This window comes from Diorhabda carinulata, chromosome 2 (assembly GCF_026250575.1).
Source record: "Diorhabda carinulata isolate Delta chromosome 2, icDioCari1.1, whole genome shotgun sequence".
Taxonomy (NCBI): domain Eukaryota; kingdom Metazoa; phylum Arthropoda; class Insecta; order Coleoptera; family Chrysomelidae; genus Diorhabda; species Diorhabda carinulata.
The window spans coordinates 30,185,188-30,211,322 of record NC_079461.1 but is presented as its reverse complement, the minus strand read 5'-3'; the positions used below and the strand labels follow the sequence as shown (position 1 = coordinate 30,211,322).

The 26,135-nt window shown below is 33.1% G+C and overlaps 1 protein-coding gene across 1 annotated transcript; it reads right to left on the bottom strand.

Annotated features, from left to right (window-relative positions):
- Window positions 1-211: 211 nt before the first annotated feature.
- LOC130903982 (uncharacterized) lies at window positions 212-22,654 on the bottom strand. Its single transcript, XM_057816456.1, has 7 exons — window positions 22,122-22,654; window positions 21,924-22,058; window positions 11,200-11,404; window positions 5,489-5,689; window positions 3,224-3,335; window positions 2,309-2,443; window positions 212-1,858 (listed from the first exon to the last, which is right to left on the bottom strand). Exons 2-7 carry the CDS (start codon window positions 22,051-22,053, stop codon window positions 1,790-1,792), a joined length of 852 nt encoding a protein of 283 aa, XP_057672439.1. The 5' UTR covers window positions 22,054-22,058; window positions 22,122-22,654; the 3' UTR covers window positions 212-1,789.
- Between the last annotated feature and the right edge of the window lie 3,481 nt (window positions 22,655-26,135).

The following is a 26,135-nucleotide window of genomic DNA, read 5'->3' as shown; positions in this document are numbered from 1 at the left end:
CAAGTAAAAAGTTGTTACAGCTTTTGTTTATTAAAATTTTTATCTATAATTCAAATGAGTGCAATCAAATCAAGGAACTAGTATATTTAGGACATTTCTTTCTGGTGACTAGTTTATATAATCAGTTATCCATTACTTGCTTTTATAAAGAGTTCTTGAATGATTTGTGGGAGATATCGAGAATGGTTTTTGTCAGAAAATAAAAATACGGTTTACCATTAAAAGTATATTATAATTTTTTTTAACAATCCCTTCCAATTTATTTTCGAAACATAAAATATAAGTACCTTTTTTTACATTATCATAAAATTATTTTTATCACAGTAAATGACTAATGTGCATGTTTTTCAAATTGTTTTTAAATTCAGTAACCAACGCACATTACCAATAAATTAAAATATTCACCCAATATACAATATATTATATAACTAGCATCAATAAGTTTAGTTTACAACTTTAGAATTTTGAAAATGTGGGCTTCAGGCCCAAAAAATCGAAAATGACTGACACATACTGTTCAAAACTATCCTATATTTATACGAGATGGGCTGAGTAGTGATGTAAAGTTGATTATTCTGATAATTTATATAATGGCATATAGTTAAAAAACCCTTGAGAGGATTGTACTTCTGTTATTATTCAGTTTTAGCTCTATCACTTAATGTAGATTAGTATGGACCACTTTGTTTAATAAAAAATCGACTGAAATGAAAAATGTTATTCCTAATATCTAATTGTTCGAATGGTACTTAACGCAATCGATTAGAAAATATATTAAAATATATTTTGAATAATGAAAACTTAAACAGATGATTCTTCTCTAATCGAAAATTGAAGATCACTGAATATATTATCTAATTGGCATGTATATTCTGCATATAATTAAACAGGAACGACCTAATAAAAGATATTTAATTGAATAAATTGCCTTCAAACTTTTTAATAAAGCACAAAATGGTCCTGCATTTTCTTACAAAATCTACTACTATGATTGTCCTCAATTTAAACTTCAAAGTTGTTTCTTGAAAATCCAATTATAATAAGATACTCTGGTAACTGTGTATAATTATTTGGAGGCCAAACATAATTTCACATTAGTTTTTAAGTCTAACAAATGAATTTCAGTGGTTTTTCCTAAACATTCATTACATCTAACTTAACATACGTTTTTTGTTAATTAAGGTAGGGCGAAACTATTTCAAATATTAAACCCTAGACATTTTTTGGTTTTCTCTTCACTTCACTTTTTTGTCAGACAGACCAAATCATGATAATAATGAACAGATCATTTTGTGCCTTTGCAATTACAGTCAGTTACTATTATCGAATACAATATTCGCGACTGGTGATATCTTCTATTTTTCCTACGACATCACTTATGATCGTCTGTTATTATTCAGTTAGTCACTATCGAAACCATCAACATTTCATATGGCTGTATATCTAATTACTGAGTTGGAGCAGTCAATTTCCTCAATAATGAATATGTGCCTGTATCTTATTTTAATTTCTGTTTAATTCTCATATGGAATTGGAATTTGCTTTTAATTCATGTTAGTCTTTTTCTCCTCATAGAACTTAAAAACCACTCGTCCTTTTTAATTTATATAAATTGGGTACTAACTTACTTTTATGTATTTGGAAAAATTAAAATTGAATAAATAAGAGTCAGTATTCATAATGCTCCGCCCTACCCTACCTTTCCAATATAAACAACTAATTATGTGTATAATTTCGTTTCTATGGTAACTAATTTGTTGTTATTTTAATGATTCTGTTATATGAAAATTTAGGTGATGTTGAAAATCCTCTTCGCAATGTTCACCACCGAAGCGTTGTCCAAAAGGTTGTTAATATACTGAAACATTTTTTCAAATTTATTAATTGAAATAGTTACAATTAAACTTTTAGATGAAGTAGAAAACAATAAAGAAATAGTCAAATACAAACATATGTTCAATGATTTTTGTTAGTTGGGACACTGCCCCTTTCCTTAACTTATTTATAGTAGTTAATAATGCTAACAATGAGTCTAAGTTAAGCTTTTAGACTTTTAGCATTCAAAAGAATTTCTCAACAAATAATTCAAATGCAGTTGAGGTGAGCAAAGTTACTTTTTATTATATTAATATTCGTAACCAAGAGGAATTGGCTTAAATTGTTTGCAGGTATTTTTTCGATTCCAAAAATCCCGATTTTCTCGACAGCTATTAATATATTGAATATTAGTCAAATTTTCGTACCAGTACCAGCATTTCCTTTACTATCATGCAACTACGAGAAATATTATTGTTATTTAAAAGGTTACCTTTATGAATTCCAGTTCTATAGGTCTCTTCAGTTCTGGCCAGAAAATCTTCAATGCTTCTGGAGCTAATCTTGATATAGCCTTATTGATAAGAGCTCCAGTATCAGGATCATTCATCATGTTTTCGAAGTTATTCTAAAAATAATTATTTGAAAATATTTTACTCATATTCTTGAAAGATAACAAGAAACTGAACTAGCGCGGCTAAAGGTTTCAAATACAAGGTGTCGATTTGAAAATGTACACTTATTAGTAAAGAAAATAACGTTTCTTATACAAAATTTAATCATTTCCGTTTTATACAAGTGAAATTTCTTAAATTGCAGTGCTTTGTCACTGTTGCGAAATTCTTGTTTGCCACAATGCAAGGTTACTTCAATGGTTCTGTTCTATACTTTGTATGCTATGTCTAAAGCACGGCGAACCTTTTTTTATTAGCAACGGAACCAGTTTGTGTCTGTGCAACTATAGAAAGTCTAGTTTAGGTAATTAAATTCGTTCTAATACTTTAGAAATTATCCGTTATGTAATACAACTTCAGTTTCATTTAATACAATAACATGTGATACCTAAACTTGTTTATAGTTTTCACCAGATTCTGCATGAGCTAAAAATAGTGAAATGTGACATTTTTTTAAAAGCTAGTTAGCTTCCATTGCCAGAAGATTAACTTAATTTATTCAACACCAGCCTACAAGCTGTCCCCTTGAAAAATAAATGAGACATAGCATTTTTTCATTTTTCTATAGGTGCCAAATTATATAAAGAGTGCATTTTCTAATTGTCACCCTGTCTACAGATATAATGGCAGATTTTGATTATCTACACCATTTTATAAGTCATTATTTGGACTTAATTTTTTTCATATTTGTCGCCAAATAGTTTTTAACAATCAGGATTGAAATTTCTACATACCTCTAGCTTCCTCAGTCTGGGTAAGATACTTATATTTTCAACTTGTAATTGACCTGGTAAGGTGAATTTTAATATTGTCGATGTGGCAATTCTTAAATCTATGATGTTCAATCTATAACAAACATATCACTGTTTGGAATTTCAAACAAATATCTTCTGCTCAACTTATTTCATACTTTACACAAAATTCCCTGTTTTAATTAAATTGATATAGCCATACTATTCCAAGTTTATAAAGTCACTATACAAATTTTCTGAATACTTGACTCTGCATTTTGTATCACGTCAAAAATACATCCTATCAAAACAACTACACACATCAGTGGTGTTGAAAGAATACTCATAACTAAAGGCAGATGTAGATATCACAATTGTTGGTTAGTTCATCAGGCAAAGAGAGAGTTACATTGACTAGAACCCATTTGAGATCAATGTTGTGAAAATATTTCTGATAAAAAAGATCAGAGCTGCTATCAATGTAAAGATGGGCTTCTCTAACACACATAAAACCACTTTTAATATAATCCAATTGAGCAGGTTTAAGTCAGTTCTAAATCGTACGTAACATGTGAGAGTTTTATAAACAATTAGTTCTCACTTTCCCTCTAACTTAGTGGCAAAACCGATGAAACTATACAAAACATTTCCAGCAAAAGTTTTTGGTTCCAGAAGCAAAAATAGAAAATAATATGAAAAAAATTGTCATCCTTTTAAGAGACAGTGATTCGGAATCAAATGTTTCTGATGGTGAAGAATCAGATACCGAGGATCTCTAGTCTTCCATGGGTGACAAAAGATGTTTTAAAATGAAAGTTCCTAAATTGTATGAGATCATTACAAGTGGTGCTGCTTAAGTTTTGATATTTGGCAACACTGACGTGAATATGTCGAATTTGACATTGACATCATAAAATTTGACATTTTTAATGAAGAACGTACCCAGAACGTGTTGTCATACGAGTGCTATGTCAGTTGTTCACTCGAAACATTTATCTTTCCGTGTGATGATTTTCTATGACTTTCGACGTGGATTGAGCCAACAACAGTATGCAGATCAACTCGCTTCGACTTGGTAAAAGCTGATATTACAAGATCGTAATGTAACCTGAGCATAAGTTCCAATTGCATACATTCAATATTGGATGAATATGTGACTGTCATATTTGTTCTAAATTGGATACGGCATAATTTGATAATCGTTAAAAAAAAACCTCGTGTCAATTGATTGTTATTGATTCAATTGTGGTGCTTCGAAAGACGTCTTTAAGATCGTGACTGGCAACTAATCATGGATCTGTGCATATGAACCTGAAACTGAACAACAATCGACTGTATGTGTCTTTCAAGATGAGCCAAATCCAACAAAAGTTGTTTATTCACGAAGCACATCGAAGCAAATGGTCGCCTGTTTTCTCGGAATAACTGGACTTGTTACATGTTGCCCAACGATTTTTTCTTATTCCCGCAGGTCAAAAATAAATTGCGAGGTCATCGAGTTAAACGCATGCAAAAATGTACTGATCTTAATGAAATTTTTTTGAAAACAATAAAGCCTTATCCAATTATAAATATTTGTTTTTATTTGACTATTTCAAAACTTAAGTAGCAACCCTCATTAATCTTTTAGCACTTAGCTAATAGATCTGGGTTCGATTCTTATTCAGGGTCGTCCGAAATTTTTCCCGTTGCTGAAAATCACTCACTAAGATACCCTGTTAAAAATTTTCTTCTGTAATATTAGCAAAAATGTGTAGGCAAAGCAATTTAGTAAATTTACGTCCTGTCGCAATTTATAAAAAAATACATAAAATGCCCCAGCTAAATATTTTTCCTTTAGAAGAAAATGTGTCCACCACTGTTTAGTTTTTCTACATCTTCGTCGCTTTTTTTGATGGGAACTGTCCGTCATGCGAGTTCGGATCGGACCGTGGAAAAACACTCTAAATGTTCAGATAAATTCCATCCTACTTGTTCTACTGAACATAGTTTCCTGCAAAAACAGTTTTTTTGGAAAAAAATCCATATTTCGTTGTTTCTCATGGTGGGGCTAAATGATAAAAAATATAATTGTTCTGTTCTTCATATTCAATACCTTGTTGACACTAAATATTTTTTAATTGATGACCAAATACATACATCAATCAAATATGGTTTATATAACGAGACTATATAAATAGTTGTTAATGTTTATACGTGAATTAACATCGAAGAAAAATTAGGGTGAGAGCATTAACGAGTTACATGAATAGTACAAGATGTTCTTACTTAAATGGACCATTTCCGAAGATCCTAAATGTTTGGCCGATAAGACCATTTACTTGATAAGTTCCATTTGCTCTGATAAATGGGAAAGTTAAATTAATATCTAGTCTGAAACGTAGTTTACCCAGATCGGTCAGCTTCTCTTTGGTAACCACAAATTTCGAAATATGTTTTATAGTGATGTTTTTGGCGTTTCCCTTCAATCTAAAAAAAAACAATTAGACTATATAAATAATACATAGTTCATTGATGGGTTAACCTGTTTTTCGTTTATTCTATATTTAGTTTTTAACAAATTACAAGTGACTCTTTTTACATTCTACTTTTCAAAAAATTGAATTGAAAAAGAGAATAATACTGACCCTAATGTCAGAATGTTTCTTAATAAATAGTGAAAGGCTATGTTGAAACGGTGTGTATTTTTCTATCACGAAGAGTAGGCGTTTTATCTCAATATAATGTACTTTACGATTTACCTTTCATTACAAGTCCAATTCAGAGTATTGATTAAAACAGTCATAGACACAGTTAATAATCGGCGGATAGCCACGCATTAATTGAAACTTAATCCATGAAATATGACTCTAATTTTGATAGAACACTCAATAATAGACTTTAGCTTAACAAGCTAAAAAATATGTGGGTTGATTAGAAAAAATGATTACAAGTAGAGACAGGTTGCTGTTTATTATATAGCTAATGTACGAAAAAGTAGTGGAGGTTTTAGAAACATAAGGAAGTAAGCAAATCATGTATTGAAATCTGACTCTCACAGTAAAATCGTGAAGTTAATTTGAGCGAAGCAATAAGTAGACAACTTTGCCTCGGCTCGTTAAATTTCCAATTATTGTCGATGTTTTGACCCCAGACAAAAGATTTGGAGTCAGAAGAAGTTTGAACATAATGAATTCCCCGCGAAGATGCATTTCAAACCTCAATTAACTTCACCGAAGCATTGGAGCAAGTAAAGTAGTGGACCTATTACTATTCTACCAGCCAGCGCTTCATTAACCACATAGATGAAACTTGACTTCATCAGTTCGTTCCCGTAACTCAAATAGTGACTATGGAGTGTCAGCATTTTGGAACACTGACGATAAAACTTATACCGTCTGTCGATGGCAACCAAATTTTAAGAATCATTTAGTGATATTCTGATCTATTACCTGGAACGTGTCCAGATCGTAATTGTTTCAGTTTGACAATGAAATCATCTGACGCAAACAGATTGCTGTTTATTATACAGCTAATGCCACTCTGTATCTACAACTAGAAGATATTTTGTACAAGATACTACATCTCATTCTTTTGTTACCAATATACGTCGACTTCTCCCATAGGAGGAACTTGTTTTGGCGTTTTTGTGTCCCACTTTCCAAAATGTTAGTACTGCTCCTTCGAGGTACTTAAGTCTTTTGATTAAATGGACAGAAATTTCGTAGGCTTGCTCGCACAAATATGCAGTTGTCATCCTTTTCTACGCCTATCGTTGTAAAGTGGTATTTCACGGGGCATTGACCTGTCAGAAGTCCGACCACCAGTTTGATGTCGTTTCTGATAATCACCAGTAAACTGAAATAGTTATGAATCTTACGGATTGCTCCTAGAGCAACGCAGGAATGGTTGTGATTATCAAAAATTGTTTAGCCTCTTAAGTTCCTTCTGTATTTTCTATTAATTATAAATAAAACTTTGTTCTTTACGGTTTTAACCATCCTTTTCTCCCGTAAATTTTTTTTGTAATGAAATATTACTCTCTAGTTTATTATATTTTCCTTTTTTAGATATTAAAAGAGCGTTAGAAAGCTTAGATACTTCCATTGTGTATAATTTTTTGCCTAAATGTATCTTTCGGGTACTTTTATATTGTTTTGTGAATCATTTCGAATTATTATAACCGTTTTTTCTTTAATAAATAATATATAATATTCAATCTCGTCTGTGTAAATAATCTTACCCGATTTCAAAATGACCGTCCTTGACATGGACTTCTTGATTATGTGAATTGTTGAGGTAACGAGTTATATAATGCCCAACAATCGTTCGCGTTTTAAAGTTGAATAACACTGTTTTTAATGAGAAATGTATGTTGGGACCGGTTTAATACAATAGTTAAATGTTTTCGCCATCTGGCATATTGACCGAAATTTCCAACTACAGATATTCTTGGAAGTGGGTTAAGAGATCTAGTAGAAGAAATGTTTATCAACTAGTTATTGTTGTTGAAATGAAACGTTGCAAAAACTCGTTTTCATTCGTCACATGTCGCTGAAATGTTTATCGTATCTGTTGAGGTAAAATGTGATAATTACAGACAAAAATAGAATATCAAGAAAATGTTGTTTTTCAAGAATTTAACGATTTATAACTTCCAAACTTGGATCTATTACATAGACACTTCTACTTATTGCGACATCAGCTTCTCAATCGTAATAACAAGAATTTACACTTATTGGGTTTGACGCAACACTTTAAGGAACTTATTTTATGGTTAACGCGGAAAAACTTTTTGTTGCTGATACATAACTGAACTTGAACTAGTTATTCATTATTAATATATCAATGCACAAACATCGAACTACAATTATTTCAGTATAGTTCAGTGAATCGTGCATTTTTACGTTAAAAAATTATTTATTCTTGATTCAGATGATACTTTTGCTTAATATGGAAGTGTGGGCTTAAGCCCTGAAAATACAGAAGAATCAAAAAGGACTAGAGAAGGGCGGCATTGAAACTTCGATTCGGACAGTTTTAGAGCCAGCTTTAATGGTGATTGTGGAAGTTATTCCGGTGAAATTTCTTGCTTTGGTAAAAGAACAATATACCTGAGAAAGGCAGAGGTATTCGGAGTGAAAACAGTGAAAAAAGAAAGAAGTCGCACGACAGATAGATAGATTCCTGGAGCTAGATCAAAGAGGAAAGTGAGGAAGCGCACATTAGCGGATTATCATCATGGTGAAGATGTTAAGAGAAACACTAAAACTAGTATCTCAATACATTCAAGGAGTTCTACGCATCAAAAAGCGAGAGGAAACAAAGAGTGTTCAGGTTAGAGTTCGGAAGAAGAGGTGGCGGTTTTAGTTGGTAGTTGAAGTGATGAATCACTAATAAACTTACTTCAACATCAAATTCGATTGTTAATTTATTAGACTACAACCTCTAAAAAATATTTATTTATTCATATACGAGGTGTGATAAACAATAAGAATTTGAATTATTAAATCCATAAGCGTTTCTGGAAGGTCTCTTACGCAATGGATTCCATTTACCTTGTTGTGGCCCTCAATATTAGGAATAGTGTCAAAATTTTAGGGAAATGCCGAAAGAAAAGACAAATAAGAAGAAGTGGACGAGAATCGTATATTAAAAACGAAACAAATGTTCTAATATCTTCTTTTAAAAGCGGATTCTACAGTGAACTGATCCTATATTGTCCATATAATCGAAGAAGATAATGTTCATGACCTTGATGTTCGACTTTTATTTACGGGTCTTTCTGAGTAAGATGACTCACTGGTTTTCCGTTGAGAAATTTGAATTTTCACCCAAGGATCATAGCCATAGACGCAACTTTCATCGTGACTATTTTAGCAATGAAATACGTGTCTATCTAAGAGGATCTTTCAGCTCCATGCATTTTGAAATATGATTTTATTTTGGATCATCAGTCAAATACTTTGAAAAAAATCTGGCGCTCATTCGCTACAGGAATTTCATGAATATCTTCCAAAATCTACTAGAAACCATCACTGCTGGGCATCAACTGATGTTGCAAGATCGTCCTGTGGCATACCGAGATATTGAACATTCATTCCACTCTTTGGATGTCCAAAAGATTTGTTCGCATTGAATATTGAATGTTGATAAATCCAATCGCGGTGCTTCAAAAGACGTCTATAAGTTCGTGATAGGGGACGAATGATGTATCTCTGAACGTGAACCCAAAACTAAACTGCAATCGACTGTATGAGTCTTTCAAAACGAGCCAAATCCAACAAAAGTTGTTCGCGAACTAAGCACTTCGAAGCAAATAGTCGCCGGTCGCCCATTATCTGTTAAAGTGCTTTGCACAGAGTCATACCATATGTTTTTCATTAAGCTCTTAAACTAGTTTGCCCGCTTTTCTTATGTTATTCTGATGTCAATACTCCGATCTTTCCTCATCCTCAAGTAACTCATTTTCACTTTTAAATCGATCATACCGCTTGAAAATAGACAATATCTCTTGAGCTTCTTTGGCATTGTGTTTCACAACAAGCACAAGAGAGAGCAGAAGCTCTCAACATGTATTTTGGATCGAACTTACATATTTTGGGTATGAAGCCTGTCAATGCTAGACTCCTAACAAAAGACTTGGTTCTTTAGCAAAATCAACGTCGAGTAGTAGTCGCAAAAGAGATGCTTGAAAATGTAGCTGTGGGCATTACATTCATCAAATGCATCATTACTGGTGACGAGTCGTGGGTTTTTGAATATGACGTCGAAACTGCCCAACATTGTAGCGAATGACGAACCAAAAATGAGTGGAAACCGAAAAAATACGTCAAAATTGGTCCAGAGGGTCGAGCGATCAATATAAAGTACTATCTACGTGAAGCAATTCGTAAACGACCAGATTAAACATAATTTCAAACTGTTTGAAAATGTCATTCCTATGTGTAATTTTCATTTTTATTCTTCAAAATCTTCTAGTAACAATTCAAATACATAATTGCAAAATTATCTTCATTTTACATTGATAAAAAAAAGCCCGATACAAGATGTAAAATGTATATTGACATGTTCCAAAATTTATTTAAAACATTTCTGCTCGTTTTGAACTACCGCTGAACATGTTGCTGGAAGCTTTTTGTTCTTTACTTGAAATTTATACTATCGTAAAGAGTTTTTTATATCTCGCATAATCAAGTACTTGCAAACACCTTATATTTGATGATACACATCTTTTATGAAATTGTTGATATAATCCACAGTAAGAAAAAATCTTGATTATTTATATAAAAAAATTTTTTATTATCAAAAATATTAAAATTTTTATTTTTGATCAATGTATAAGTAATCACGTATTCTCATTTATAATTACATTGCAAATAGCACCATTAATTTTTAATTAGATTATCAATTTCAAGTTAAATTCCTATCTTTACTAACTTGGAAACTATTTGTAACATTAAGAATACCTCAAGGTTTAGCACCACAAGTGCTTCAAATGTATAGAGAATTCTAGACTTAGAAATAAACTAGAAATGTGTTATCAAAACTATTTAATCAATATTTACTTAAATCAGTCATACATGAACAATAATAATTAGCAATATATCGGATTTATTCTATTGAATATTTGCGACAAAGGAAATTCTTGAATTTTTTATTATTATAAATCACAATTACCAATTTTTAGAAAAGTGACTCATGGTAATATAACCAGGAAATGCTTAATTACTTTTTGAGTGGTATTTTCCACAAATTACTCTACCTGTTAATCAATTGTTATGATAAATAAATTATTCATTAACATTGATATATTGTATTTGTTTAATAAACAAAATCATTAATTACTTTCAATTGACATAACTCAAAGTTCATTTGACTTTAATTAAAATTATTATTAGAGTTTCATTTAGACATTGGAAAAAAATATTTTCGTCGCTCATTTTAACAAACAATAGCACATTCAATAAAATATAAACTCAAAAGGAGAAATTACTTACAGAGCTGCCTCATGTCTAACGTCAAATTCAATTTTGTTTACATGCAGTGGATCCAATATCGGAATGCTCAATTCAGGCACGCCTTTTATTAGTTGGCTTCTAATTAATTCCACTAAGGCACTCAGTCGATCCTCTATTTTTGAGAAAGTTGTTATTATCGTTTCTATAGTATTTCCAAAAACATTTATACCACTTCTTATCAAATCTGAAATTAAAATAATTGTCTTATATCTAATCATACACCTCTTAGAGACTTTTGAAAGTTTTTGTAGAAAAATAGTTTAGATTTGAAGTATCTTTTGATTAGAAATTAGTTTTTAAAATAAGTGGATTAAACCAACAGCAGTGTGCCGATCAGTCGTTTCGACTTTTGATGATGATGAAACACCATCTCGAGCCTCTGGTTTTCCAAATTCAAACGTTGGTCGCACACAGCTACAGAATGACTTTCGTGAACATCGTCCAAAATCAGCTGCCGTGCCAGAAAACATCGATACTTTGCGTAAACTGATATTGAAATGTGACATACCATGAGAACGAGGCATACTTGGGCAATAGTTCCATTCGCATATATTCTATATTGAGTGAACAAAAATGCTTTAAAAATTCAATCGCGGTGTTTCACAAGACGTATATAAGATCGTGACAAGCGACGAATCATAGATCTATGCATATGAACCTGAAAGAAAAACAACAATCGACTTTATGGGTCTTTCAAGACGAGCCAAACCCAACAAAAGGTGTTCGCGCACGAAGCACTTCGAAGCAAATGGTCGCCATCATTCCATCAGTGCTACGCTCAATTCTGAATGGTACATCGGCATTTGTTTATTAAATATCAGGGAAACCAATCGCAGAAGACGATTATCGCATACTCCACCACGACAATGCGAGCTCTCACACATCAGTTCAAACAAAAACTTTATTGAACAGTCAAAATATCGAATTGATGGGTCATCCACCGTAAAAGTCCTTGTTTGGCACCAAATGACTTCTTCTTATTCTCGCAAAACAAAAATAAATTGCGGTGTTAACGTGAACCTGAAGAAACGATTGATACTTTCACACCACATTTATTGGAGGTACTCAATCGAATTGAAAAATGCTTCGAAAATTGGTTCAAACGCATGCTAAAATATATTGATCTTAATGGAGAATATTTTGAAAAACAATAAAACCATATCCAATTATAAATATTTGTTCTTATTTGTCTATCTCAAAACTTGAGTAGCAACTCTCGTATAATTTTTCGTTTCGTTTCGTTTGTGGTATCTCAAAAATAAATGCAAAGCAACCATCCATTAAATTACTCGTAGTTGCATTGAAATTAATAAAATAGAATTATAAAGTTCACTCAAATTGTTTAAATCTTTTTTAGAATTGACAACTTTCTCGTATGTATGCGAACCATTTCTAAAAATTCTCTTTTTCCTGTATTTGATTCCTTTTAAAGAATTTTTTTATTTTTATAATTCATATTCAATGGTTTGTTAATGCAGTTTTATTTTTTTTATCATATTGATGAATGTTTGATCTATTTTATATATACTGAAATGTCTGTCCTATGTAAACAGCGCCATAATCATTACTTTTTATATAATATTAGTTTTTTGGATAATGCATTATGTTCTTTATAACTTATAATAGTAATATCATATTTATTGAAAGAATTAGATAGTCGTTGAGAACTCCTCGTACATATAGTGAAGAAAAAAGTATTTTACGTTTTGAATATCTATTTTTTTCAGAATAAATCAAAAATTCCGCTCTCATAATAAAAAACTTCAATTCACAATCGAAATCGAACAAAATAATAAAATCAATTTTCTTTATGTCACATTATATAAGATTAACCATAACATGAAAAAAGAATGGTATACAAAACCACCTTAATCCACGATATATTAAAACTTCAATTCCATTCAATTCATGTCATCATCCTATGTAACAGAAATATCAGTAATTATAATAGTCCGGGAGTCAGGTGAAAATTTGGTTAATTATTTCCTTTCGAGAGATAATTATTGGTGGTATGCATCAGAGAGTTATGTAATAAAGCTTAGTGAACGTCAGCTGCAGCTCGGTGGGTGGGATGAAGGACAGTAGCCTCCCACGCACGACAAAAAAAAGAAATTCAGTCAATTCCTCCCAGCTGAAAATTTGTAAGCTAGCAGTGAGTCGAGGAAAACCTGATAAGCAGATGCAATAGATGCTTCCGCTTAACTCCTACGTAATAACTTCCAAAGTATCAGCTGCCGGTTTTTCCATCAAGAAATAGCTTATATATAATCATTCACATCTACATACATATCATCAATTAAATTTTTATTTGAGAGAAAATCACTGACAATATAAATTTTTTTCATGTTCGAGACGCCAATTGACATATAATACACTATAATATAGTCAGCTGAATATTTTGTTTCATCGAGATATTGGTATATGGTTACATTTTTACAAATTTTTATTTTGGGAGGAAATGACTAAATTTCTTTTTTTTTTCTCATTTCATCCCACCCACCGAGCCGCAGCTGACATTCACTAGGCTTTATTAATCAACTTTCTGATGCATTCTACTAATTATCTGTTAAGAGGAACCTGGTCGTAAGTATATTTTTGTTGCTGGCTCCCGGATTATAAATTTGGCTGATAGATCTATCCAACTATGAGATCTTAAATTTAGATGACAACACTTTTGCGTTTATAAGCGAATAAGCTACAACTTGAAATTTTCAAATTGCTCTGAGAATGGAAATGTTTTTCCTAACTTTCTCTTTCAATGCTCTGTATTTTATCCATTAAAGTTTATTATATAATAGAATTATATAATTTAGAAAGGAATTCCACACTTTAGCAGAGAGCTCCTCTTGTGTTGATTTGTCAATGATTCACACAAATATAGTTTACGAAACTAGGTAATGAAAAGTTTGGGAGGTAAGTACTAGTAAAAAATAGCGTGAAGAAATATACAGTACCTATTAGAACGTAAAGTGCACTACCTTGTTAAATAAAATAATCAGTTGCTTGATCGGAACATATAATTTTTTTAATGGTTATATAATAAGTACGTCGTTGATCGTTACAGAAACTTGGAGTTATCATGAAATGTCAATCATTTTTTATTTAAACCAATTAGTATGTGTTGAACAACTTTTTTTTGTGTTATTTGAATTTTTTAACCTTTCCATAATTGCCACAAGTCTAAAGCTAATTAACAAAATCCTCCTATTTCCGAAAATTCCTATTTGTTTAGGAATTAAGTTTTATCAATCAATAATAAATATTTAAGAGCATTAAAAAAGTTAATTGTCTTCTATGAAAAAATGTTCTTACACTAGCAAACTATACCACATCCTTCAGGCTTTCCAATGTATCTCTCCACCCACAAATATATCTTCATATATTCTAACACCTTTTTGTCCCTACAATAAATTAAAATCATTTTCACCGATCACCCAATAGTCCAAAATACACATGACATCTACTAAATTCTCGTTGGTCATGATGTAACAATCTCTTTCATCTGGCTTCCCCTGAAATCGCTGGAAAAAGATCTTCAGATAACCATACCAAAAAAGCCTTCAACAACCCAATAGTCAAAAATACACAAGACATCTACCAAATTCTCGTTGGTCATGATGTAACAATCTCTTTCATCTGGCTTCCACTGAAATCGCTGGAAAAGGATCTTCAGATAACCATACCAAAAAAGCCTTCAACAACTCAATAGTCAAAAATACACAAGACATCTACCAAATTCTCGTTGGTCATGATGTAACAATCTCTTTCATCTGGCTTCCACTGAAATCGCTGGAAAAGGATCTTCAGATAACCATACCAAAAAAGCCTTCAACAACCCAATAGTCAAAAATACACATCTACCAAATTCTCGTTGGTCATGATGTAACAATCTCTTTCATCTGACTTCCACTGAAATCACTGAAAAAGCCTTCAACAACCTCACCCAAGGTTCTTAGTGGTATATGAAGCAACTCTAGACATCATTGCATACCATCCATCTATCTGTTTCTCACCTCCCCCTAATTTTTTTGAGTAGGAGAGATGCTGTGACAATAAGAAGACTCCGCCTTAACCTAATTAAACTTACGGTTATATTATGTCGTCCTATCTAACGAAATTGTCCATCAAACATATTCTCACCGACTGCAGACAATACTCTACTACATACCATTAGTTCAATATAAAACCTAGCCTTAAGGAAACAGTCGACGGCTCCACAGAAATCAAGAAAGTCTTGGAGTTGCTTAAAGTTATCAAACTGTACCAAAAAATAAAAATGATACAGCTGGTCTAATCGGATCATTGATTATGACAATTGATATACTCATATTATATTTTCTTTCGTTGTTTTCATCCTACATAGTAGGCGCTGTAGGTCATTGTTATTCCCTGGCACTAGTACTCCATCTTCCACATAACATAACATTTTTAATGAATGATATCCCATTCTACAGCCACCGTTGACCGAAGAAATATCTCACAAGGAATAGGACGAATTACTTTCATTAATCCTACAAAATACAATTTTGTGACGTAACAAATTATAGCAATCCTGTAGCCATCCTATGAAAGCTTACATCTAGTGACAATAGTCATATTTTAACATTTTTTCTGTGTTATTGTGATTTTTCTAAACTCAGTTGGTTCATTATTTTATATTGTGCATTTACAGTAGTATGTAATACACCCCTCAATCGTACGTTATCAAATGCTTTATTGAGATTTACAAAACGTATAAACATGGTTTTTTTATTTTAATTCATGAATTATGAATATCGCGTACACTGTCCATCTGTTCTGTCTGGACCCCTGTTGGTTTTTCCTCAAGTCTCATCGCTATGATTTTAGTGAAAACTTTCAATACTGAGCTTAACAAAGTTATGTTTATTGGATCTTTTTCCTCAATTTTTATATACGTAGTGAGATCCATGAGTTCTTCGGCTCATATAATAGAGTGCGTTCGGGTCAGTGACAAGTCTCAAGTGCAAAAGCTGCGATTGTTGTGGGCGATTTTTAGAGCTTTGCCTCGAGGACCATGAAAGTGTATTCCGATCAATGGTAACGGCTGATTAAACTATGATCTCTCACTATGATGCGTCATCTAAAATAGATTCCATGGAATTTTATTGGAAACGACAGTCCATGCCAGAAAAGACAAAGGTAACAAAAAGCGCCAAAAAGGATTGTCCACTATAATATTTTGGATCTTCGAAAATATTTTGATTAACTTCAAGGAATCAAATGCTACATCTTACTAAAGCAGTTTCATCTAAAATTATGGAAAAAAGCGCGGCAGTACCAGCTGAGGTGTGCGATGAAAATACCCAGTCCACATGGCTTCACAGAGATGTAATACCATATAGCCCTGATCTAGCCCCGCCTGACTAAGGTATCGGTATACGAACATTTTGACTGCAAAGATGCATCATATTTTTATAGCGACAAAAAGCTTTAGTCAGACGTTCTGAAAAGGGAGAACTTTTTCTATTTATGGTCAAGTACGGATATGTTTGGCTTCTATTCGTACAAAATAAAATATTAAACGTATTATCTGGTTAAACGAATCGTTTCACTCCATATACGCCGTGAATCTGGATTAAAAACAAACTGACATACCTTGTAACGTATCGAACCAAAATGAATCGATGCATAATAGAACAAACAAATATTCGCCTTAATACTCTTTCTCTTTCTGTTGTGAATATAATTTTGTTTAAGAGAAAGATGATTCATGTTTATCGTAGGTTAGTTACGCGGTAAGCTAAGACACTTTTTCCGTGACCTACTGAATGGATATTTATGTAATCGGATTGCTGCAATAGTAAAGCACGTTTTGAGGTGGTTCGGTTCAGACCCAAGAAATTTTTCAGTAACTATGTTATTGCACAATTTTTTATACATACGATGGCAGCAAATGGGAATATATGTTTAATAATTTACCATGTCTATATTTATGTAATAGAAATGCTGCAATTATGAACCAGTTTTTAAGATGTTTCAGTTGAAACCAAAAGTAAAAATCGATAAAGTTTGTAATGAGAATTAGCTGTGATTTCAGTACTGAATAAACTATTTGATGGAACTACTAGATGGGAAAAATATGGTAACTTACCTATTCTACAAATAATAAAATAATAAAATTTGAATTAGCAATGCACTTATCAAAACGTTGGATCCATGTATAGAAATATTTCAGTTTGGGTCTCCTCGGTATAAAGAATGATGTCGCTTTAGTACATTGTTTTAATTTTCAGGAAGAATCATAAATCTCGTGGTGATTAAAAAGGATGTGGTAAAACAGGACGACTTTTAGCGATCAAAACCTAGCGAATCAATATTGTAGTGCATTTTCATGCCTCATTTTGTAGATCTCTTCGCATGTTGTGTGGTAAACATTCCAGTAGGTGAATTGTCTACTGAACAAACAAATTTGTCAATTTGCATTTCATTTGATTTGAAGCCGTAACTGACTCATTTCCACTTTTAGATCGCTCACACTACTTATAGACAATTTTTGGAGCTATTTCACATGATCATAGAAAAATTTCAAGTCAATTTGTCACTAATTGTCTCAACAAATAAGAGTATGAGACGTATATAGGTGAAATAAACGTGACGTGAGTTATGGCTACTATAAAAATTTTTGAACTCACCTCGTATGCTCTTGCACATCAAGGTTATTTGGAGCCAAACTAATTGAAAGGTTGCTTTTGTTGTACACGAGTTTTTTTTACTATTCATGAATGTGAAAAGTGGAATTTGTCATTGAGGAAATGATTTTTGCTTGTCTATTGATGTTAAATATATATTTAATATTGTCAATTGCTTGAGCGATAATTAGCAACAAATAATATTAATTATTACTCACAGATAGATCAAAAGACATGGAAAAGATTACAGTAGAAAAAGATAGTAATAGAATTATGAAAAAAGAATGAAAACTACAGTACAATGAGAAGGTTACAATAGGAAGAGACATAATAATAGAAAAAATGAAAAAGCAGAATGAAAGATATAAAATGATTACAATCCGAAAAGCAGTAACAGAATTATGAAAAAAGAATGAGAAATGCAAACCAAGAAATACGAGGAGAAGGTTACAATAGGAATAGAGAATAGACATAACAGAATAACGTCTTAAGACAGATCGAAAGATATAAAAGAGACTACAATAGGAAAAGACAATAACAGAAAAAAAACGAATGTTGAATAGACATGATAACAGAATTGAGAAAAAAATTAGAAGAAAGTCCGAAATATATGAGAAAGATTTTAAGTGGAACTACGGAAAAAAAACAGAGCAACACATATGAGAAAATGATGAAGAAAGAAAAAAGACAGCAAAGTGAGAATAAAATAATTCTGAAAACAAAATAAAAAGGAAAACATTGAAAAGTAACTAATGAAAAAGCAAAATGATATATTCAAAAAAAATAATGACAAGAACAAGATTCAAGGACTAGGCATATATGATGTATGGTAAATATTAATTACATGCAAACATAGTTGATTGACGAGAAACATTTATTTCCCAGAAAGCAAATTAATTATTGTCGAATAACATTTTTTTAAAACGTTATCTGTGAATTATAAGTTCAAAGGATGGTCAATGTCAAATGTGATAATTATATACGTTCAAAATTTTCCACGGCTCGTCCGATTTCTTTTGTTTTTACTTCGTCTGAGAACCGGATACCTACGTCGCTACAAAAACTTGTAGGAAGAAGAGGGAACAATTTTGGCCTCGAACAGCGATTTTCGTTTAGACCACGAATTTAAAATTATATGTTGCAAACAAAACGCTGTCACTTTCATTATATGGCAACTCATTATAATAATTGCATATTTAAATATAAAATTTTCAAATAAAAGCACTCCATATTTGAGGTCTCTAAAAGATAAGATGAAAAAAGTACTATAGTACTACAGAAACTATGTTTTAATACCAGGAAAAAGAGTAATAATGATTATCTACAAATAATAAATATTTTCACATTTACCAGCGAAGAACTACAAAAATTTTAGACCTTTATGAACTCTAACACTATATATTTTGAGATACAAGGTATTCGTAGAAAAAAGATTTCATTTATGTTCAAAGTAATCATCAATGGACTTCTGTAATAGAGCCATCCATAACTTAAAAGCTTGAAGCTAGTCATCTTTTGGAATACTTTCAAAAAATTGTTCAATTGTCTCATCATCTCATCATCCGTCTTGTAATGTTGACCACGTTAATGTTTTTTTAGACTAAAGAGCAATCATAAATCACATAGTGCCAAATCCGGCGAATAAAGTGCAAGTTTTTCCTATGAAAATTCCATCTGCTGTGTATTGTATGAACTATCATTAATATTAATCCACGAATATTGACAGACTCAAAAACTGCAGGTGAAGATTTTGTGGTGTACTAGTTTGCCGTAATTATAAGTTGATTAGCTTAATTGCTTCCACTTTCTTCCCAGACCTTTACTTTTCCGCCATTATTGGTGCTGTCATTTTTTCTTTACTTCTGAATCAAAATATGTCAGCTAGTTAGCATAATATTGGGCAGTTATCATTTTTCCTCTTCCTTAGTAATCGATGAAGATTAATTACCTTTAGGAATTTCAAAACATTGTGGCCGAAAAAACAGTTTTTGCTTTGTATGGAGGTCGTTTTTCGGATGAAGTTCATTGTTTCGACTCTATTTTTATTTCTGGAGTATAATGGTGCACTCAAGTTCCATCTACTGTGATATATCAATATAAAATTTAAAGGGAAGCGAGCTATTGATCAGCATTAAATATCGCGGCACCCACATTGCCGGTAACTTTTTCATAAGTATCTTTTAATCCAAAATGTTACGTACCAATTCGGTTGAAATATACATAGCTATCTCACATACATTTATTCGACGATCACTGAGTGCAATCACACGGAGTTTGTCAATTTTTAATGGAGTAGTTACAAAAATGACCTCCTAGGGATTCAGCATCATCATCCATATTCATATTACCAATTTTAAAAGAAGATAACCACTTAGGATAATATTTATTCAACTTTTCATTGGTATCTTTGATTGTTTTTCTACGTAAAAATTAATTATCGCTCAAAATTGTTGTTTCTGGATTTTTATCCAATAGTTTTCTTTATATAAGTATTGAAACTATCAACAGATTTATCTCAAATATCACTGGATAGTGTGATGATTATTTCATGTATAATTTATATCAAATTTCTTCAATTAAAACATAACTTAAAAAATTAGTAAGTCTTTTGTAAATATTATAAAATCAATTTGATATTATTAGTTAACGAATGCATTTTTAGAAATATAATGGTGTTAATTCGTTATTTTGTTAATCATATTTATTGAAAGAATAACAAAACTAACGTGTGATTTACGTAAATCGCACAAGAATATATACGAGAATTGTCTGAAAAGTTTCCGACTTAACAGAGTAACGATGCATTTTATAATATGCGATATTTCGTATGCGATTACGTCTTGAAAATCTCATTTCTGCAATAAAGCTTCAAGGTGTGGACTGAGGAAAAAGTCGTTGGGGGCTATATCGGATGAATAAAGTGGGTGATCAACCAATTCGTGAATATGGTGGTCACCGAAGTGTGAAATGATGCGAAGTACCCAAAAAAACGGTCACCATCTCTTTTTCGGCTGATTACACCATATGTGCCTTTTTCACAGCAGGTTAGCCCTTTGCAATGTTTCAGAAATGTAGTGGATGATTTACAGTTATGAAGCGATGTGAAAAATTCGACTTATTTGGCTCAAACCGCCTCAATACGAAAGATGTTCATTCAAAAGTGCTTCTAGTCCAGATGACCAACGCAGTACCAAACGCGAGGCTAGCTTACGCATGAATAATTCTTGAATCAATATATGGTAAATACGTTATTTTAAAATAACGATAGCTTCTTCTATTTCTCTGGCCTTAATCCCACTCAGTACCATTTGGTTATGACGCTGGTTGTCGCAGTTTGTGGTCGTCCCGAACGCTCCTCGTTAGTCAAGCTGATACGACCAAATTTCAATTCACAAGCAAAAAAATTTATGATCGTTAATAATGGTGCGAAGTCTTCGTACACAATGTCAAACTGCTCTCTTATTTGCGTAGGCATATCGACTTTTATCACCAAATATTTAACTGCAGCTCGATACTCAATTTTATACAATTTCAGAAAAACCCTCAACACGGCTCAGTTATGCGATTGTCAATCAGAAAGTAACTTTCCGAAATAGCTGAAATATTTCAACACAACATCTTCAAGTTAAGGTTGGAAACTTTTCAGACAGACATTGTAATATAAACAATCACTAAGATGTGCCGATAACAGTTTTTATCGCTCTATGAATGAGGATTGAAATTGACATATTACATGATGATTTATTGAATTCATATAGAGAATAGAAAAATAGAATTAATTACATTTACTTACCAGTAGAATTTGTATGTTCATAATAATTATAAAATAGTCATTAATTCTTTATATTATCATACAAAAAAGTCTATATTTTGTTATTCGAGTTATCTATGGTTAGATTATTGTTAGTATTTTCAAAAAATTATATTTAAAACGGTTTTAATAAATTATGATATTATGTTGAATTTCTTCATAAAGAGCCATCATTTTATATATAGTTAATATATTATTTATATAATCATTATATAAATTAGTACACATAATAAGAAACTTACCAAATGTAGTATTTGTTATCCTATTTAGAAATGAGGTTAATTTCGGTTCTTGAATTTCAACATTAAACTGCGAATCTACCAATAAAATTCCCGCGAATATGCACACAAAAAGCGAAACTAAACGCGACATCACGCCTGAAAGAAATAAATTATAAAATGAAAATATGTAGTCAATAAATGGATAATTTGAAAATGAACCTGTTAAGTCTCCAATCGTCAAACCAGTGAAATCAACAATGATATAAACAAATCACTGATACAAGGTACGATACGAGTACTCAAATTTAAAGAGAGAGAGGTGGGATTTAAGTTTGGGGAGCGCTTACAATTCACACATTATTGTAAATAAATGGTAGTTGCTTGTTGAGACAACCCGCAATTTTGAATTTCTTTAGGTATTGCGATATGTATGATGCATGTAACGGCGATTGTTTTATGTTCGACAAGAAAGCGATGTACGCACAAGGTTATATTTCATTTTTGTTTAATTTATCGTGAATTAAATAATATGTAGTTAGATAATGTCGATTTGCGTGAATCCTTATTTTACAATAATTGCGCGTTGACAAACCAACTCTAATTATCGAACTAGTAGCTAAAAGATGTACAAAACATAATTAACTTGAATGATCCGTCAAGCTTAACCTGAAGAAACTAAAAATAATAAGCACAATATTGAATACAATAGAATGTATTCGAATATACATATTAGCGATGACATTACTTATTACTTACTAGTTAGTCATTATACAGAATTATGATGGAGTAATGTACAAAATTCATACAACGTCTAACGTTCATTTTTGGAAAACAAAAATGCAAAAACACATCACATTTAAAAAAAACTGAGAAAATGAATATAAAAAAAAAATACTCAATTTAGCAGTTTTAGCAGTCCCGCACTTGTTCACCCGGTGTTGGCTAGAGCACGCGCAAATTGTAGCGCAGGGCAGGGCAGTGCAGTCCCGCACTTGATCACCTGTGCCGGTGTTTGCTAGAACGTGCGCAAATTGTGGCGCAGGGCAGGGCAGTGCAGTCCCACACGTGAACTCTTTCGAACTTGTTCTCCCGATGGTTTGCTAAAGCGAGCAGAAATTGTGGCGCGGGGCAGGGCAGTGCAGTCCCGCACGTGAATTCTTACGCACTTGATCACCCGGTTTTTGCTAGAGCGCGCGCTAATTGTGGCGCGGGGCAGGGCAGTGCAGTCCCGCACGTGAACTCTTCCGAACTTGTTCTCCCGATGGTTTGCTAAAGCGAGCAGAAATTGTGGCGCGGGGCAGGGCAGTGCAGTCCCGCACGTGAATTCTTACGCACTTGATCACCCGGTTTTTGCTAGAGCGCGCGCTAATTGTGGCGCGGGGCAGGGCAGTGCAGTCCCGCACGTGAACTCTTTCGAACTTGTTCTCCCGATGGTTTGCTAAAGCGAGCAGAAATTGTGGCGCGGGGCAGGGCAGTGCAGTCCCGCACGTGAATTCTTACGCACTTGATCACCCGGTTTTTGCTAGAGCGCGCGCTAATTGTGGCGCGGGGCAGGGCAGTGCAGTCCCGCACGTGAACTCTTTCGAACTTGTTCTCCCGATGGTTTGCTAAAGCGAGCAGAAATTGTGGCGCGGGGCAGGGCAGTGCAGTCCCGCACGTGAATTCTTACGCACTTGATCACCCGGTTTTTGCTAGAGCGCGCGCTAATTGTGGCGCGGGGCAGGGCAGTGCAGTCCCGCACGTGAACTCTTCCGAACTTGTTCACCCGATGGTTTGCTAAAGCGTGCACAAATTGTGGCGCAGGGCAGGGCAGGGTAGTGCAGTCCCGCACGTGAACTCTTTCGAACTTGTTCTCCCGATGGTTTGCTAAAGCGAGCAGAAATTGTGGCGCGGGGCAGGGCAGTGCAGTCCCGCACGTGAATTCTTACGCACTTGATCACCCGGTTTTTGCTAGAGCGCGCGCTAATTGTGGCGCGGGGCAGGGCAGTGCAGTCCCGCACGTGAACTCTTTCGAACTTGTTCTCCCGATGGTTTGCTAAAGCGAGCAGAAATTGTGGCGCGGGGCAGGGCAGTGCAGTCCCGCACGTGAATTCTTACGCACTTGATCACCCGGTTTTTGCTAGAGCGCGCGCTAATTGTGGCGCGGGGCAGGGCAGTGCAGTCCCGCACGTGAACTCTTCCGAACTTGTTCACCCGATGGTTTGCTAAAGCGTGCACAAATTGTGGCGCAGGGCAGGGCAGGGTAGTGCAGTCCCGCACGTGGACTCTTACGCACTTGTTCGCCCGGTTTTTGCTAGAACGTGCGCAAATTGTGGCGCAGGGCAGGGCAGTGCAGTCCCGCACGTGGGCTCATCCGCACTTGTTTACCTGTGCCGGTGTTTGCTAGAGTTTTGCACTTGATCAAGATGAAAGGTTGATTAATTGATGCGTGTTTATCCAGATTTGTATGATACAAGAAGAAATCTTGGAGAAAATACGAGAAGAATAGATGGTAAGGAACTCTATTACAAATATCTTTTTTTCAGCAAATGCTTTTTTTTATTGGAGGATTCCTTTACTTGCTAAGCGATGTACGGTATATGAAATAAATATTATCTTTATTATTTTTTTCAGTTGAAGAAGTAAAATGTATGTGAAGAAGCTACGGAACAACCATAGAGACGCTCTACTCTGACAGTAGATATTAAACCATAGAGGCTGCAAGTTGCAAATGGAATTTTTGTTAAAATATATGGTTAATGCGTATAGAGAAACATGTTTCATCAACAACGACTCCAATTCAGAATTACAACAAAGAGAATTTCCAGAAACACAGCAGCCACAAGAGATCCAGGAAGCTAAATATGTCATGGCTAGACACAGTCGAAGATGAAAGAAAAAATTTCCCGTGACAACTTTTTTTTCCAACTTATTCATGAACTTCTAGGAAATGATCCAGACAAATGTATGGATTGTGTGAAATCTTAATGAGGCATCGTGATGAAAATCCAAATTTTCTTAATAGACGAGGCATCGTTTTGTTTAAGTGGTACAGTAAAATTACACAACTGTCACTACTGGGCTTGGGAAAATTCTCACTGCTTCAAAAAAAACATACCCAGCGCCCTCAAAAAATTAGTATTCGGGTAGGAATCGCCAGAATTGGTATCCAGTAACTGTTTCCTTCACTTCGGGGTATGCACCATGAGTTCATTGAAGCCATAAAAAGTAATTCGCATAAGGTACTGCAGGTCATCCCTTACAACAACAGTATGGAAAGCATTTTTGTACTGACTCGAAACGAGCCTATTTTGAAAGCGAAATTAAAGATTTGTTTAACACTTAGTATATAAAAATGTTTTTTTGACAGCGATTTTTGCCCGTTTTCAAAATTTAAAAAATAATTTCGTAATTTATTCAGCTATGAATTTGAAATTAACCATACGTAAAAATTCCCTTTTACTTGTAAAAAAGTCATCTGATAAGTGTATATTGAATAAACCTGTTTATTTATACCTAATTAAATTAAAAGAACAATTAAAAAATAAATTTCTAGATTGATTGGTTGTACAGAAACAGAAAACGCTTTATTGTCGATAAAAATAAAATATTTATTAATAGAAAATATCAAATTGTGAATAAAAAATTTTAAGACATAGTTTATATGTTAATACTACATAATCTTAGTATATTAAACATATATAATAATTATTATAATGCATAAAAAATCTTACTATATACTAAATTAAATTTTGCCAGTCTATTGAGTCTATGGTAAATTGTAGAATTCTGCCACAGAAAAATATTATAACTATGCAACCACTATTACTTTGCAGCAGAATCTACAGCAGAAATAGAAACTTACATGAATTCTGAATTAATTTGGAGATGGCATTTTCAAAAAAATGTAAAAGACAAAGTGACATATAATGGAATAATGAATAGATTCTGGTAATTTGTATTGTTTTCGTTCAAGAACTACCGAGGGTGGGAAGGCCTTTATCTCAAATACAACAAATAGTATTTAAAATGTGTTAGAATACAGTATTTGATTAATAGAAAACTTCAAATAATAAATAGTCTTTTTATTGTGCATATTTTTTCTTCTTTCTAGCGCCTGTTTACATGCTTTTTTGCATTGTGAAAACGTATATAATCTGGTGTCTTGTAAATTTGTGAGAATAGAAATAATACGATAACAAATTGAGACCATTTGATCGAAAAAAGAAAGAAAGAAAAGTGGAAAAAAATGTC

Bases quoted from the DNA above. Each gene is read 5' to 3' on its own strand.
- LOC130903982 (XM_057816456.1), bottom strand. From the start codon at position 22,053: ATGTCGCGTTTAGTTTCGCTTTTTGTGTGCATATTCGCGGGAATTTTA. The intron at 2,444-3,223 runs GTATGTAGAAAT...AATTATTTTTAG, and splicing joins CCAGACTGAGGAAGCTAGAG to AATAACTTCGAAAACATGAT. The intron at 1,859-2,308 runs GTAACCTTTTAA...AAAATGTTTCAG, and splicing joins TAGAACTGGAATTCATAAAG to TATATTAACAACCTTTTGGA.